Source organism: Prenolepis imparis, unplaced genomic scaffold (genome assembly GCF_030444845.1).
Source record: "Prenolepis imparis isolate NDT839.2.m4 unplaced genomic scaffold, iyPreImpa1.0 SCAF_1, whole genome shotgun sequence".
In the NCBI taxonomy this organism is placed as follows: Eukaryota; Metazoa; Arthropoda; class Insecta; order Hymenoptera; family Formicidae; genus Prenolepis; species Prenolepis imparis.
The window spans coordinates 11,386,841-11,405,685 of NW_028141159.1; the positions used below are offsets into that span (position 1 = coordinate 11,386,841).

Genomic DNA, 18,845 nt, shown 5'->3' on the forward strand with positions numbered 1-18,845 from the left:
TACGTATACAGAAGTACACGCGATGTACTAGAACTATACTAAAACTTTACTTTTCCCTCGCAACGTCGTGTCCCGAAATGTTAATATAATAATACTGCTATATCACAGAAGTTTCGATAGTCACTATCAATCATAGCGTATTATTTTAAGGGCATTAATTTTTATTCTGAATATAAAAATATAATTACAAATGTCATCAAAATTATTGAGAACAATTCTCCTTTTTAAGAGACTTATGTATTTTATTTTTTTAGCAATCGATGTTGTTCGAACTAGAGTGCGCCTGTTTTATAAATTTATTTCTTTTTGTGAATCTAAATTTTCAGTATTGATTTTTCCTTGAAAAAAATTAGTGGAAGTCACGATCATATTGAAAAATTAATAACAACAATGAAACGTAATTAAAATATATAATAATTCTGTGTGTGAAAAAATGTGCTTTAATATTTCTTTTTACTTGTATTGATTTTTTACGAAACAGTTTAAACATCACAATACAATTATATCTATAATACATCATAAATTATGCAAACGGGACAGACTAGGAAAAAAGCCCGTTGCTATCGTTGAATTTAATTAATCAATCATCGAGTTGATCGTCGCGACTTCGCATTTCTTCGAAGAAAGCCTGACAGAGTGAGACATCCAGGCTTCTTTTATCCGTGATATTCCTTATTTTCAGTGGCTACTCCGGCGGATCGCATGCTTCGGCCATTAATTGAAAGCTCCGCCGGAACAAAAGACTAACAGCGCGTCGAGCTTTGCCCGCCGCCGCCGGCGCTGGCGGTGGAAGAAAGCTCGTTTCAGGTGAAACGAAACACTCATTGTCGAAGTCGGAACTTCGGGCGATTCAATTATTCCTTCTGTTAGGCAGTCAGCGTCCTTTAAACAGATGCTACCTCTCTTTTTCGCGTTCTTTCTCTCTCTCTCTCTCTCTCTCTCTCTCACTCTCTCTTGTTCGAGATAATTAATCGCAATTATTTCTAATTGGTGGAAATTAAAACGCCGCGTTCTCTGATTCTCCTCTGTTCCTTTCCTCGTCGCGGTTTAAAGCGACGGCCTGGAAAAAGGAAGTTATTTATCGGTCGAAGGCCTGAGGGGATGGACAATCGTCGTTAGGAGAGGACTGTCGCGGTAAATATACCCTCGGTTGCTCATTATCGAATGTCGTCGACGGAATGCAAATTATTAAGATTGTAGACTGTCTCGTCGCTGAAATTCCGCGGCACGTTCTTCTTATTTCGGGGCCGAAGATTTGAGTGATAAGCTGAATCAGTACGCTCACAAATATCATTTTCGGCGAAGTATACTGGTTTTGGTGTAAAATGTTACTGGACGCTATTATGCTTTTAAGTATTATACTGACTCTTCCTAAAGAGGAAATAAAAAGTAGCATTTTTTAAATTTAGTTAATCTAAATTATAAAAAAAAAGTTTCTCAAGTTGCATTTTTAGTTTTAAATATTTAATTTAGTGGTATTTATTTTCTTTTCGATAAAATGATTCTTAAAAAAACTTGTGTTTATTATAACTTTATAGAAAATAAAGCCATGAGTGATTTCTTATTTAATAGAAATTACAAGTTATCACAATTAATTGGTTTATTTTTGATAGAACATAATTCTATGTGAAATCAATGTTTGAGAGAATCGATTACATAATATTACATGATATTATGATAAATCTTGTAAAGAAATTAAATTATGTCATCGCTTCCTTTTGAGAAATAATTTGCAGGAAAATCACGGATAATAAATGAAATTAACGTAATCAATATATGAGATATCATTTAGAGATAATGATCCATATTCTATTCTAATGTCAATCAATTATTCATCGATTCGCGAATTCAAATAAATTTACTTATGTATAATAATAATATCTCATTTAGTATAATAATTTCACGAATTAATATTAGATATCAATATTTTTACATTCTCTATTCTTGTGCGATTAAAGATCTTGTTTTTTGTCAAGCTTTTTTTCAATTTTATGATGTGCCTCCAAACGAATTATATAAATGCACTTCTCGTATATATAAAAATAATTAAGAAAGATATTTGAGCGATTCTTTCAATAATATGCCCACCAACATCCGACACCTCTATTCATCTTGAGTATTATAGCGCGAACTTCCATTATTATAAATAAACGCGAAAGGTTTGGCATAATCTTTTTATAAAATTTTATTAATTTCAAGATCGTTTTTTCAAAGTATTTTATAGATATACTGAGATGTCTGCTTTATTGCTGACGTTACTACTTGAGACTTAATCTCCCACGTCTATCGTCTCGGATAGCACGAATAAATAAACGCGAAAGGTTTGGCATGATATTTTTAAAAAACTTTATTAATTTCAAGATTGCTTTATCGAAGTGTCTCATACGTATACCCCCGAGATGTCTGACTTATCGCTGACGTTATCACTTGAGACTTAATCTCCTGCGTCTGTCGTCTCGGATAGCGCGAATAAATAAACGCGAAAGGTTTGGCATAATCTTTTTATAAAAGTTTATTAATTTCAAGATCGTTTTTTCAAAGTATTTTATAGATATACTGAGATGTCTGCTTTATTGCTGACGTTACTACTTGAGACTTAATCTCCCACGTCTATCGTCTCGGATAGCACGAATAAATAAACGCGAAAGGTTTGGCATGATATTTTTAAAAAACTTTATTAATTTCAAGATTGCTTTATCGAAGTGTCTCATACGTATACCCCCGAGATGTCTGACTTATCGCTGACGTTATCACTTGAGACTTAATCTCCTGCGTCTGTCGTCTCGGATAGCGCGAATAAATAAACGCGAAAGGTTTGGCATAATCTTTTTATAAAAGTTTATTAATTTCAAGATCGTTTTTTCAAAGTATTTTATACATATACTGAGATGTCTGCCTTATCGCTAACGTTACTACTTGAGACTTAATCTTAATTTTCGTCTCGAAAATTATGGCACGAGTATGCGCCTCTTCGCGCCGCTGCTTCTGCTATTCTCCTTTCGCCCGCCACTCATTATCCTTATACCTGATCATTTTTTTCCCTCGCCTAATCGCTTCTCACGACCAAGTCACGAGCAAGTCGCGCGCGCGCGAGTAAGATCTCCCGCGTAAAGCCAGTAAAATACCTACAAGTTGCTTGCGTAGATACACCACCAAGCACGCTACTGTCTCAGAAAGCTTAGAATCTCAATTATTCGTAAATTTCGAATCAATCTTGATTTTATTTTTTCATTGCCACAGAGAACAAGTATCTAAGATCACTATGGAGATTGAAAATGCAAAAAATTATGTCATTTAGATAAAAATAAAAAATACCATATATATTTTGAAAACAGAAATATATTTATATCTTTCAAAATTTTAAAAGAGCTTCACAATAATTAAAAATACTGTATTATTAATGTTATATATGCAATCACGGTAACACTAGTAAGGTTTAAAGGCTCTTATTGGTCTAAAAATCCTTATTTTTTCTAATAATAAAATGAAATCAGTAAATTGTTACTTTATACTATTTATCTCTCAAAACAATATTTTGACATAGTATTTTTATATGTAAAAAGACAGTAACACATTTATTTTAGGGCTAGAAAAATAAATGCAGTATAGTAGATAAGCGATACTATTATGGTTTGTTTGACCTCAATGTATACGTCTATAACATCTATCTTAGCAACAGATGGATAAACTGACAGCGGGATTTGGAATCCTGTCCGAGAGATAGATGAGTAAGCCGAACGGTTGAGTAATATTAAAGATGTTTCAAGTAATAAAAAACTATGGCGAATGCTGCCATCGTTTTATATTCCCATAATTTCGGATCCATGAAATAAATCATAGTTTTGTATCCGTATATATCATCCGCAAGATTAATACATCTTTAGACTTTTATATACATATTTTTGTATCTTTATAACATCTTTTTCCAGAATAAATTATAAATATATGTATATATAATAAGAATCTAAAAATAATAATGTTCGCGTACTGATTATATTAATAAACTCTCTCTCTTTCTACGTTTCAATTAAGATCTCTATGTTTTTCAACACGATTGCCTGTAACACCATCATGAAATAAATTTGCATAATAACAGCAAAAACATAGATAAAAAGGAGAGAAAGAGAAAAAGAGAGGGAGAGAAAATATTTATTTTACAATTAAATAACGCGAAAATGAATAATGATGAGCGATATTATTCAAAAATAAAGTATACATTCCATAGAATCAACATTGCGAGAATCAATAAACTTGAAAATTGCATGTTACAATTGATAAACATTTATACTAATTATAATAAATATAATGTCTTATAATCGATCTACTCTCTCTCGAATTACCATAATCGCAACGATTGTCTAATAAACTAAGATCCGATGACAAAATAATTACGCAGAATCGTAGCGCGATAACGACAGTGACACGGACGCGCTTCGGGCGACGATTACCCCAAGGATTCGAGGGGGCCTGTGTATCGCCGAGAGCTTCTAATGGCTTGGGATATTATCGAGTAGCTACCTAGAGCCACGATCACGAGACTCGGTAGTCCCGTGTCGGCGTACAGATTGAAATCCACCCCTTCGACTTCTTTGTTCTCGTTGTTATCGCCGCTCGTGCACGGCACGAAGCCGCTGGTTATTAATGCAGCACGGCTCGGGCAACTTTGAAAAATGGCCACCAGCCGCCGATGATTCAGAGTTTTGCGCGGGACTAGGCGGGTGTCGTGCCGACGTGTGTACGGTCTTGAGGAATATACCGCCGTTAAACAGGTGCGCGTTCGCACAGAAACGGCGTGCACCTCGCAACGTCCGACGTCGGGACGCGGAAAGATACGCGGATCGTTGATCGATGGGCAAAATGCATTAATCAGGGAATGACGAAAAAAACGACTTAAATATTCAGCAGGTCGGATCGTAAAGTATGATGTACCCTTGCTATAGTTCTTTTTTAATCAAGCGGAAATGCGCTCTCGTGGAAGAAATTCATTTTCCATTGTTCATTAAAATTTAAATTTGCGCGATTATTTTTTCGAATAAAAACACATTTTTTATTTTTAATGCGATTATAATATGTGATTTTTCAATATTCTAAATTTAAATTTTGTGTACATAAAGAATACATTTAAGAATTCAGATTCCGGAGAACACACATATACACACTTACAAATTTATATTCTCTCATTCGCGTGCGCAGTATTTTTTGATACCCCCGTCGATACCACGACAATCGATGTCGATGCTGCGTGCCTCTTTCGTTTCGTGCGGCCGTTGCCAATATTTCACTCACGCTCTATTTATTTAGTCCCGATAGTGCAAAAGTTCTCATACAATTTCCCAACACGCTCGTCGCATCCGCCCACAACACATCTCGGAAAGAAGTTCTGAAAGACTACCTTCTCCGAGCGGAATGTATAGAGTGTTTCAATAAGACATTTTTAAAAGTTTTATTTTCTCAATATATATATTTAACGCAACTCAAAGCCGAGTTTTCCTCGGTAAGACACGATGACGTCTTGGAGGGATCTAAGGATTTCCCGGCAATTAGCTCTCGCGTGAGACTCTCTTGCTCGAGCAAGTTTCCTCTCCCATTTCTTTCATAGATAGACAATCTTTCCGCCGTAGAATATCTTCTTTGAAACGCTCCGTATTTTTCTAACACGATACATTTCGAAACTTTCCATCGGTGCATCTCGTCTGTCCAAAATCAATATAGCTTCACAGATTGTTATTTATATCGGTACGGAGGTACAGTATTCCGTTTGAAGTCTTTCTCTTTCAGCATTATCCTGCGAGGGCGGTTAACGGGGGTGACTGCGTAGAGGCCGAACACAGTGTAGAGAGGGAACACAAGGGGGTACAACTAAGAGAGAAAGAGCGGGGGATGGTGTAGGAAACGACGGATTACAAGAAACATCTCGGGCGCCTCTAAGCTCGGTAATGCGAAAGCTGGAGAACGAGGGCTCTTTGATAAATGTGAAATGTACCATTCGAGTTTGTTATGGTCTCCACAATCCACTATTTACGGCGTTTTCTTTGAACTTCCGGGATAAAGACGCGCCTACCGTCGTCGAGCTAAACGATGCGGTTGCCACTTGAATTGCGGACCCGCGAGAAAAACACTGAAGGAAAAAATATCGCGTATCTGACATGGTGATTTGTAGAATATCTCGGTAGACTTTTACTCAGATTCAGCGAATTCGATAACAAAATGGGCTAATTATATTATTGCATAAATTCTAAATTAATAACTTATGATTTATTTAGAAAAAAGAAAAAAATTCCTGATATTTTACACTTAATTTTATAATTCATTATATTCTGATAAAACATTGGTTATATTCTGATGTAAAACAAAAATGGTTTTTCAATATTGAAAAAAGATTATACAGATTTTTTATGCCGAGTGTAACATTTGAGCTTTCGTAAACTTATTTCAGTTTTTGTAGCAAACGCTATTCGAAACGTTACTCATGACAGCCGATTGATTATCGATTCAGGATTAAGAAAGGATGCTATTTGAAGATTAAGAATGTTCTTTCACATAGTTCTCTTTCTTTCACGATCGAATAAATTACATTTCTTTAAAGAGTCTCGAACAGTTTGTACAATCCTTCTACAAGTAAATCACTTTAAAAAAAATTTTTTTCTTTCTTGAAAAAAATCTAAAGTAAAAGAAGTTAAAACGAAATATACATTTCAAGAAGAATTAAATAATGGTGAGATTAATAGTATTAAATAGTATTATTAAGATTAATGACCAAACAGGTATTATATTTAACAAATGCATATAAAGATAATGAGACGTGCATGAATAATTATTTTTCTCAACCACGTTTAAATACAAATTATATAATACACATTCAATAAATTACAATCTGAATGTAAATATTAATATGCAATTATATGCGCATATCTGCGATTATTTTAACTTTAATTTAATTTAATTTCATTGATGGTAAATCGAACCGAACTTAACCAACGTAATAGAAATTCCTCATAAATACACAGTATGATTCTCTCACATAAAAAGATTTGACATATTTGTAAATATAATGATTAATAATGATTAAATATTGAAATGTTAGATATGTGAAAAGAATATTGCACGGAAATATATTTCTTTTCGAGTATATACTTTTCTTATTGTTAAATAAACGTTAGAAGAACGTTACAACGTTATATGAAGTTACATAAATAGAGTGCACTAATTGTTCTACAGTACCGGCCAAAATTATATCACCTTTTGATTTTTTCAGCATAACTTGTTTTAAAGTGCACGGATCTCTACACGAATCATAACATATTTTGAAGGACGGTATAACATATATTGAATTATAATTCAATGTTATACCAACCTTCAAAACATGTTATGATTTGATAGAGATCCGTGCACTAAACAAGTTATGCTGAAAAAATCAAAAGGTGATATAATTTTGGCCGGTGCTGTATATAATATAATATAATAATATATATATATATATATATATATATATATATATAATATATTCTTTCTCAAATCGTAATTTTTATTTAAAATCTGCAAATTCTCTACATTTTTACGTAAAAATAGCTTGTAGGTATTAAAATATGGCATTTGTTATCATCGCGCACACAGAAACTTCTAATTAGTATTTAATTGCAATGTTATCTGTATTTAGGCATTTATTTTACATCGCGCATATGAATGGACAGTGATGAAGTATTACACTGTCGTACGTAGTAAGATTTATCATACGAAAAACACAGCGTGGACATTCCCCCTGTATCGCGTTCGCCATATAGTCACATGGGAATGCGAAGGGTTAATAATGGCAGCGTTAAGTTATATGTATATTGTTTCTTGTTATCGTCAGAAATACATTTTCTTTGAAAACGCACGCAATCGGCTCATTTGGGGGCGCGATCTTCAGTTTTATCCGTCCAATGTACTATGATATCGGCCCGGTATTCTATGAACGATTAGTGAGCCATTTTTTATCGAAATCCTTTGGATGCACAAATTTATAATTAACAAAGGATCAATTATTTATTTTATCGTTATCCAGTAACTACGCGAGGATATATATATATATATATATATATATATATATATCATCGTTCAATTATAACATAAATAACAGATACTTATGCAAACTTTCCTATTGTCAAACGCTCTACAATTTGCATAATTATGTAATATGCAATTTATATAATTTGTATAATTCTGCACATTCAGGCAGCATTTTTAGTTGAAAATATTAACAAATTATTAAATTGCAGCTGTTTTTTTAAATATTATTAATTGTCTCCAATAATTAGTTTGATATAATATTGATCCTGTATAGACAACACAATTGAATAGAAATCAATTAAACTTTAAGAATGTTAATACATAAAGAGTTCATGCATAGCTAACGAATATTAAAATTGTATCGGAAATTCACAAATAATTCTGTAGGATTGCAAAAATTTGTCACCCAAAGTATGCAATCGATATGCATTGTGTCACGTTTCGTTTCCGGTTACAACTCTCTGATTGCAATTTTCTATGTATAGACGACTATATATTTTTCCGTATCCTTGTCGAATGACGATTCTGTGCCAACTGCAATTATAATAAAGGGCACGTGGTCGCCAGTCAAATCGGCAGAATCCGCCGGCCAATTTCGTCCGCACGGGACAAAATTGTGTCGTTTTAATCGGAATTCCGGGAGAATTACATGCACTTCGCGATCACCCTCGCTCACTCACTCGCCCGGAAAATTTGCATGCAAGCTCTTTTTTGCACCAAAGTTGCCGCCGTGCGATCTAGTGCATTCTACGGCGCCGTGCGACACCGGCAATCAATCATTGCCCAGAATCGCGAATGCATCGCGGATTTGATAATTTCCTGTTCCCTTTTTTGTCTTTTTCGGACGACGTACGCGCGACGAGAATCAGATTATTAATTGCAGTTTTGCATTCGATGTCGAGATCGATCCATTTAATGTCGCGGCATAATGTACTTTTCTGGAAACTTGTGTGCACGTTTTTACACTTTACTGCCGAGAAAGAAAGAGAGAGAAAGAGAAAGAGAGAATTTTTATAGATATAACACGTGAAAAGCAATAAAAAAATATGAATTATCGATTCTAATAACAATTTTTCTATTACATATACTTAGTTGATTTAGATAATTATGTAATATTTAAATATTTGTAATAAGATATATGTATGGTTGTTATCAATTTTTAATTGAAAGGAATGAGCTAATAAGAGCCGGTTTAATTTTTTTATCTAGCAAGCTAAATAAAAATTTTTTTAAATCCTAAGAACCCTAAAAATTCTAAAAATATTAATATATATCATAACTTATTAGATACTTTATAAATCTTATTTAAAAGAGAGAAAAATGCAATATATAATTTCAATTTGTTTCAAATTTGTCAAATCAAGTAAAATTATAACGTTATTATACATATAAATAAGAGTAATAGTTTTTCAATCAATGAAAATCTCGAACTAATATTTTACACGAAGTAGAATTTACAAGTTTATGTATCTGCATTTCGCAAAAATTATTGCGTGAGACATGAAAATGGACGTTACTTTCATAATCAGGGTTCCTATGTTATATGAAATTAATGATGAAGAAAGCTTTTATATATTATATAAAAGTTTTTATTTTACTACAAGAGCCGTGTAATCTGTGCGAGGCGATTCGGTACGCTCCGCTTTGCCCTCCGTCGTTATCGCTATCGAGCTTTTCAGCAAGCTTTACATTCGTTTCATGACACTCTTCAAGGCTCACGAAAGCGCGGGCAGCTGAGCACACGAGACCGACGACGACGACGGCACGTTATATCCGTCGCGATATATACCCACGACGATATGTATACCCACCGTGCTGAGTACACCGGGTATTAATTACGCCACGTCGAAAAACGTGTATCAAGATAATGTAATCCCACTTTCCGCAGGACGCGAGTGGAAACTAACGTTATTGCTAAACAGACCACGAGTGTCTCTGCGTGCAGAAATTAATGTATAAAGGTATAAAATTAACGGCATGCGAATAATTGCGTCGCCAACGATAAACTTGGCGACAGCAAATACATATACAATGTAAAGTGAGATAAAATATGTGCATCTGGAAATCTCGTTTCAATGGTATCAATCAATATAAAAGAAATATTGAATATTTTTTTAATAATTTATTTTTCAATTTGTTTAAAACCCGAAATTCTTGACAGCTTTCTAAAACACAGTCAAACGAACATTTTACTAGGATTATATTTGAATCGTCAAGCTAGCTTCAGTAGCACACAGATTCGTAGTAACATAATCGCTACTAGACATTTTCGCTTCATTGCGAGCGTGAGTCTTCGCTCGCGAAACGATTTTCATTCCTGGTATGTCTTTTCTATTCCCGGCAGCGAAGCAGCATTCCGGTTATGCTGTCATAAAACCTAGCACGTCGTCTTCATCCCGTTTAAAAGATTTGCTCGTGAAATGTGTGTCAGAAAAATATTCCGCTATTGCCGAGCGAACATTTTTCTGAATATACATATGGTGTTTCTATCTTTCGGACCTTCAATATAGTATCAAATATTCCGGGATCTATCGAACGCGAGAGCTCGTTTATTTATAAACGTTGCTTTGCTTCGATAAACCTTTTTTTTATCGTCTGTTAATCCGATCTCTGTATATAAATATTATGATGTTTGAATAAAATCCGTTTTGTCGAATGAAATGGTTGTCGGTCTTCGATAAACAGAGTTGGAAAATTGCATGAAATATTCGAAAATTGTTCTTTTTTTTTCTATGGTTCAGATCAGTTTAAATTTAATGATGCGCGGAATCTGAATGTTTAAATATTCACAAAAACGTTGTCCATTAACGAAGCTTTCCAATATTATATTCTTATTCATACTGTGAAATTTTCCAAAAGAATTTTTATTTTCCGCGGTGAAATGTCAAAGCAACCGTAAACTATCAGTAACGCATCCTAAGTTTCAGAGATCTCTTAACAAAATATCGCTCACGTAGATGTAGAATTGTCGCCAATTTCATATATTGTGAATATTTTACAAAATTACATCATTTTTCCAAAGGATAAATGTATGTGTGTGAGAGGATATGGAATAAACCATATATTTTCAAGTACTTCAAGTAGTTTACCGCAATGAATGCGAAAGATGTAACATAATTTCAATATGCAACAAACTGAAATTGAAATTCTATCGGAGACTGTTGATGTCTCGCCGACAGTTTTCTCAAATGCAAATGCATTTACTTTGAACGCAGCTAACGAAGCGGTAATAATATCGACTGTGAGCGACAGTTATCAGTTTCGACATGAGGATTTATTTCTCGATCGCCATATAGCAGTAGCGGACGACATCTCTGACATTTAGATAAATCCAGGTAGACAAAGGGATATAGCGTGCACGCGCGATTATCAGATTAGATTTCCCGTTCCTTCTCGCGGATCTATCTCTCGTATTTAAATCGACGCGGAAGAATCGTTAGCGGCTTTCGACAATGTACTGTTAGAGACAAACAGGGCCTCCTCGATGTTCGTCTAATTAACTAATCGTGGATCTCATCGGTCTAATCCTATACAGTCGTCGTGATCGGAATCGAGCGTATCTGCGAGAGAAATCGCCACGAAGAGAGACCGTTTCTTTTTGGATTCAGCTCGAGAGAGAGAGAGAACTCGTTATTAACTCGCGATTTATATTTGTTTCCGCCTCATTTTGGACGTTCAAACAGGTTCATTCACGCTATTGCAATAACCTCGAAGAAGATCTTAACAGATCTTAATAGATCAAAGATCATCCCTCAATAGCTGTGTAATATCGCGAGAAAATAAAATAGAAGTAAAGAATTGTTTAGAAATAAAAAATTGGGCAAAAAAAATTATAGAGACTGTCCTCTGTAAAAATCTGAACGATAAATATCTTTAAAATAAATCTACAATTTTGTAGTTAACTGAATCTCGTTGTATACAGAACATCGACGATCCTCTTCGATGCAGTTGTTGCGATGTGTTACAGAGTAGCTATTGTTGCTCAGAATACATTTTCGATATTTGATGTTCCGTTACCATCTATAAGCAAAAAAGAAAAATAAAGTAAAAAAGGAAGAAAACGGGGGAGGCACGTGACTCAGCGATGTAAAATACCTCCGTGAGTTCGATATAAATTTCCGGGCCGCGCTCCACGTGTTTTCACGGCGATAGCATCCGCTGCCGGCAATCGTCTTCTGGGCACATGGGATAGGTACGTAACCATGTACGTGTGGGTGGTGGATAAGGGGTGGAGGGAGGGTAGCAGATCGGGACACAGGGGTGCTGGACGGAAGAGAGGTGCTCGAGGTGCCACCGAGGCGCGGCAAGAGCAAAGAGACATGAATATGTATGCACCGGGTGGCAGCCGAGCGCTAAGATACGAGCACTATCGCGCTTATTCATGCGCCTTTTAATATTTAACCCGCCGGTTTACCTACCCCTTCGCGCACACATTACTTTTCTAATGCGCCCTACGCCCGTTCATCAAATCTAAATTTCGCGCAGGAGAAGAATATAGGACAAACAAAAAAATACTTCTCGAGCATATGTAGAAGTTATGATTGATTGCGAAATTTTAATTCAAGTTGAATAAACTTACTTGAAAATTACATTTTTCTGTGTGTAAGCGTGAGTTTTTATGCATAAAAATTTTACTCTGTTATATAAACTCTCTGTGTCTTTATTATAGAATCGTTTTCAACCTATACACTGAGAATAGTACAAATATTCCAGTTTTATATTATTTTAAGCAATTATGTTTTGATTTTATACTTCAAATCTGTGGATGATATATTACAGAATTGTTTTTCGTATATATATTTACTAGAGAATAAAAATTATCATTAGAGATTATAAAGGTATTTTAAGCAATTACGTTGTAATTTTATACTTGTTTCAAAGGTGGACGAGCCATATTACAGAATTGTTTTACGTGTACATGTTTATCACTGGAGAACATGAATCATTATTAGAGATTATACGAATCCAGCAAAATGCTGTAATTACTTTAAAATGACGTCTTTTCTTCTCGGAGAAGATTTCTCCAGGCGCCTTTGCGTCGCGACGCGCCGGCTCTTTCGTTTCTTCCGAACGATGCGCAAAAGACCGCGGTGACTAACATCGTTGACCCGCGATTAGTAACGGCGAATAAGGAACGTACAGGCGATCCTAATCAGTCGTCACGCCTGTGCGTACGTAACGACATCGTTATCGGTGTCTCTGTATACTGCTGAACCACACATTGCTTTCCCGCGTACCTTGTTATACACGTACGTAATACGGCTCGCACCGTTTCGTTCTTTCTCTCTCTCTCTCCTTCTTTCGTTCTCTTGCACCCTTTCCCTCTCTCTCTGTTACTCTTTTGATAATGATTACGGTCGTTTGTCGACACAGAGATTGCTTCGTCACCCGCTCATACCCGCGCGAGAGCGTGTTTGACAGCGCTTTAGTCGTGTCGCTTTTGAATCACAGAGAGAACTCGACAGAAAGCGACGTACGAGGAGAGAAACTCGCACGAGAGAACAAGTTGAGAATAGAGAGTGAGGGGGATCTCCTAGGTACGTTGTTAGATCGGGATAAACGCCCGGGCACAAAAGTTGCAGGTACCGTATCTGCCATACGTGCTCTCGCGTAAAGTTAAAAAATATTGACGCAATAATATTCACAACGCGCGAAGTGCACACAGGTTTGCATTGAGATCGAAAACGGCGCGTTACGTTCGCAATTTCACGCGGAATATATTATTCAGATACATAATTGCAGCTTCGAAAGTATTACAAAAGTCTAACAATTTTTATAACTAATATTTATATCTCATTTAATATTTAAATCTCGGCTCAATAAATTTAATTATAAAATAATAAAAAACTTTTAGAGCTTGGTGCCAAATAATATCATCAGAAATAATTATATATACATATATGATTTTTATATATTTAATGCTTCACAGATAGCAGCGTTCGATTCTGACATTCTTATTACTGTGTTAACCTTTTCGCTTCATCACACGGATGATTTACCGACAATATGGCATGCGTATATGTATGGCATGCGTGTATGTATTGTATACGCATTGCATCATTCTCTAACGCCGCGATGCTTGCAACGCGGTGCAGCTAAACAATGCTGTGATATTCGACAACGAACGCGTGTCCGTTTTTGTTCTTGTATATATTATGTAGGTTGACAGATATGTGTATATCAGAGAAGGAAAGTGCAATCTGCAAGCTGCAATATTATTGCAGTCACACGCAATCAGATTTGCGTTAATTTAAGACAGTTTTTTTCTCTTTAAAATTCACAAGATTTTAGAATACTTTATATTTCAGGTATTTATTATTAATCTAAAAAAAAAAATAATTTTGATACTCTGGCGATCAGAGAAATACATTCGAAACATTCTAATTTAGGGAATGCATATGCATGTTCTGTATTTTGTAACAGTTTAAAGGAAAAATCTAAAATCATACGCAGAGAGATTTATGAATTGATAAAAAACGTTGCTTCCAAACAATATGATCGGTTTTGTTTTACGATATTTTATATGAAGAGAGAGGAGAGATATGAAGCGGTTAGCAAAAGGCAGACATACACGAACCTTTACAACTAGCCCTGAAGATATACGATGTATGGTCTCTCCGCAAAACGCAGACACCGCTGCATCGTTGCACCGCGAGAGATGCGGTGGAGATCTTGTGTGACAAGCTAACCGCGTGCACACGCGGGCAACCGTGTGTGCTGTGTGTAAGTACGTGTGCGTCGTGTGGGTAGGACAATGTTTTCATTAACTGAATACATGGTGCAGCGGGTCGACGGCCCGTTCAACATCGTTATACCGACAAATAAAGGATGCGGAAGGAACTTTTCGAAATTTCCGAGCGAAATCCGAGCGGGAAAATCCAGCGCCGTGTGTTCGCGTATAATTCAATTGTTCCTCGTCTTTCTCGGGACTATATATGTTGAGAATTTTCACTTGATTACGTCTGTTATGAAGATTTTGAAGAGCTAAACTTTGTCCCGTAGAAAACTTATATTCCATATATGCTGATATTAACAGTAATTTACATAAACTGATGAAAAGAGAGAGATTTACATTTTAATCTAATTTAAAATATCTAAAAAAAAACTGTGTTACAGAAATAAAGCTATATTGTTTGTCGTAATTTTGTTTTAATATTAAAACAAAGCGTCCTTTTTTAATATTAAAATAAAATTTAATATTAAACTTTGTTTTAATATTGAAATAAAGCTCATATTCGCATAGAGTGTTAAGATATATTTAATTAATTGCACTCGCACCAAAGTGATAATTTTCATCGAATTCGTTTTTTCGTAAAATCGTGTTGGTCATTTGTCATTTTGCCTACAGAGTTTCAATCTTCGAATGGAATGTCATGCACGAGCTTATCGTTAGTCGTCTGACAATACGCATGTAACCAAATGCTTGCGCGTGCAAAACCAGCGCGATACCGCTTGCGCGAAATCCTCGTGATCACGTTTCTTCTTTTTAATAAACCGAACGCGAAGCACGCGCCGACTCGGCTAACTAAGACGCGAACGTGCCGCTCCGACGATGCGCCGCGTTATCAAGCGACTCGCTCACCGGCATCCAACATGCAAAAGTAATTATGCTTGCTCGGTATAAAAAAAAATATTGCTCTATTGTTGAAGTATGTTTCTTTAACATTATATCTGGATATATGTACGCAAAACTTGATGTGTGTATATGTATATAATTCCCAAAAGTAATGTTTATACAAGTTCTTTGAGAAGGCTCTTGGAAGGCTGCAGAATGTATTTAATTTATGTACATATTGCGCAATATAATATCGCAATACACGCGTAAAAATTTGACGTGAAAAAATCTTACTTAAAATTTTTTCCACATTTTACTTCGAATAATTTATCGTGAATGAAAGTAGAAAACAGACTTGTATCATCGTTCAGTACAAATAATTTTTGGAAAAATATTGTTTATATGGTTTACTTTCTTCTCACATTTGATGATTTTAAAGATGCGACTATCGCACAATAAAATCGCGTAAAGTGGCCTTAAAGTGTCGCAGCGAGTTTATACGATCAAGAGCTCGCAACGACGGCCAGCCGCGGCTCGGGGACCGCAAATTTCTGACGGCGAATAAAAACGCGGAAAAAGTGGAGCATGCAAATATATTCAGGCGAACGCGCGCAATCCCTAAAAGTTTTGCGCAACGGGTCGTCGGGGAGGTTACTGGCGGCAGAGCGAGAGGTAGGTTGCTGGAGGATGGAAAAACGACGGACATGTATATGCACGGGTAAATTAAATATACATGTTGTGCAAATAAGACCGCCTAGCGACTCGTTTTATCGTCTTCTTCTTCTACTCTAGTCAGTTTCTCGCTCTGGCTTCGTCAGCGTCGCGACGTCGCACGAATATCAGGTGTTAAAAACGAAAATTCTATGTGGACCTCATCATTCTATTGTGAAAAATTCCAAATACGATAAATCATTAATTATTGCATATACTTTTTGTGAAAGTCTCTTCTATAGCAAATTATTTTATAATGCACAATTTTTTAAGAAAGAATAATGTATATTTTGATTCAAAAGCTATTTTATTTTGCCTAACTTACTGGTTTCTTTTTAGTTTATTTATTTGTTTTGAATGATTCAAGAAAATTTAAATGTACAATGAGTGATAAAAAGTTATGGATATTTTAATATATTATATTTATATGATCAATTAAGATATAATAATAATTATAATAGTTTGTAATAAAATTTTATTAATTTGGAATTTTTTCGATAGATATTGATGACAAAATTGAAAGCGATTTAAATTATTTTGCAAACTATTTCGTGATGCGATAATGGCATAGAATTTTGCCTAGCTCAAGTCTATGCATCCTGATCGTAATTTGTGGCAGCCATTAGAGGGATCGACCCTTCGTAAAAGTAAAGATCCTAACCAAAGAACATCGTAAATGGGGCACAACGCTGATGAAATGAAAATATACTTGGGCCAATCGAGTTCTGTTCCGAATTGTGTGTGCATCTAGATTCTATCTACGAACTATGAACTCCCCTCAAAATCGTTCATGTCAATCGTTCATTACAGGGTCATGTAACCGCATTTTGTGCAATATGCACAATAGCATTTGCTTAGCATAGTTACCCGAAAAAGCTCAAGTCTTCAGAAAGAGATAGCATAACAGCACCGTAATAAAATGCGTGTGTCTCTGCAGGTTGAGAAGCGATTTTTCCTTTTCCATACCTGGAAAAAAAATTTACAACTGCATGAATATTGCATTTTTCGTTTTAACTTATCAACTAATTTTTAACTAAAGTAAATCATGTCTGTTATTTAGCATTATAAATTAAAATGCTATACTGCTCATACAAAATAATGATATTGATATATAAGAATTGAAAAACTTTTTAGCTGCAAAACAGAAATAAAATCAATTATATTTTTATGACATAAAGAAAACTGATGATAAAATTTCAATCATAATTAAATTGAGAAATATTCTTCCAATATTACGACCGCGATAAATTAATAAAAACGAACGACATTGATCTGCGTGTTACCTGTGTGTTTTATACAGAACAAATTTATTTATGAAATTGTATTATATCACACTCTTTTTGAATTTTGTTTTTGAAATTGCTATCATAATTGCTTTTATTAAAAAAAAGTGTTGAAATTGTATTACGTTCTAAATGGAACACATGGCTACCGCGACTTTATAATTATCAAGTCATCTATATTACAATTAAATCAAAAAGTTTAACGCGAAAATTATAATAATATAATTAATACAACTATAACTAAACAACATATAACAAATTTTTTTTCTGTGCGCATACTCGATTTCTTCGCAGAAGATAAGAACAAAAAATCCCAAATATTCTTTATTAAATTATTTATTGTAAAATTATATTAAGCGGTTATAAATCTTTATTCGTGGTGGTTGACTGTCTTAGATCTCTCGAAATATAATAATTATATAAATTGAGATAAATATTTCAATATATACATATATTGTTTCAATATATATATTATTTTAGAATCAAATATTTTAAAAAGCAGAGAAGATTATATTGAAGTAACTCGATTGACGATTAATTACTTTTGTGATAATACTTTAAATAAGTTCTATAAAAATGATTGCAATAAAAGCGCGAACCAATTTTTAATGAAATTATTTAGATATGTTTTATACGATAATTTATATAGAAAAAAAACTTATATTTGAGCAAAGCTAGTGAGGGTTAATTTAATTTCCAATTGAAAAATATTTGAAATCAAGAATATCTTTAAAAACTGTGTTAATTAAAATATCATGCTTACTGAAATCTGTTATAGAATGCGATCGCTTGTGACATATTCGATGATGACGGGCATTAATATTGCTATATTGGGTAATAACTGAGTATATCCTCAATGATTAAGGGAAACCATTGACATAATAATTGACGTATACGTATATGTATATGTGATTATTGAGTATGTATCTATCATTGGATATGAGCCAAACATTGCGATATTCATGTGCGAAATAACATCCAGAATAATAATGGCAATATTTCAAAAAAAGCTTTAGGTCTTTAGGTAATAAAGATGTCAAAAGCTATATGAGAATGGTTTATAATAAATCTTCGTCACATTACGAATTATCTATTAATGTTGAATTTCTGATAGAATTAAACTTTCATGATATTATTATTCGTGCTGATGCATAATAAATATTACTTCAACTTCATCTTCTACATATATGGCAAATGTTCTTTATATGCATGTTGGATTTCGTGCTATGAGATTATTCTAGTGAACT

General features: G+C 34.4%; 2 protein-coding genes across 6 annotated transcripts in view; one reads left to right on the forward strand and one right to left on the reverse strand.

The window, feature by feature from the left end:
• The window catches only part of LOC145934352 (latrophilin Cirl), a 425,698-nt gene that overhangs the window by 349,371 nt on the left and 57,482 nt on the right, over positions 1-18,845 (reverse strand). For 3 of the 5 annotated variants that reach the window (XM_083035962.1, XM_083039104.1, XM_083039952.1), the window contains exon 2: positions 17,183-17,281. The exons of 1 other annotated variant lie outside the window; for it this stretch is intronic. In XM_083035962.1, coding sequence (XP_082892088.1) covers positions 17,183-17,217 — 35 coding nt within the window. In that variant the 5' untranslated portion in view covers positions 17,218-17,281. Of the gene's footprint in view, positions 1-17,182; positions 17,282-18,845 lie in introns of those variants that run through there. One more of the 5 variants, XM_083035127.1, reaches the window with a different exon arrangement.
• LOC145944350 (uncharacterized) overlaps positions 1-18,845 on the forward strand; it is a 367,235-nt gene that overhangs the window by 289,196 nt on the left and 59,194 nt on the right. The window lies entirely within an intron of this gene.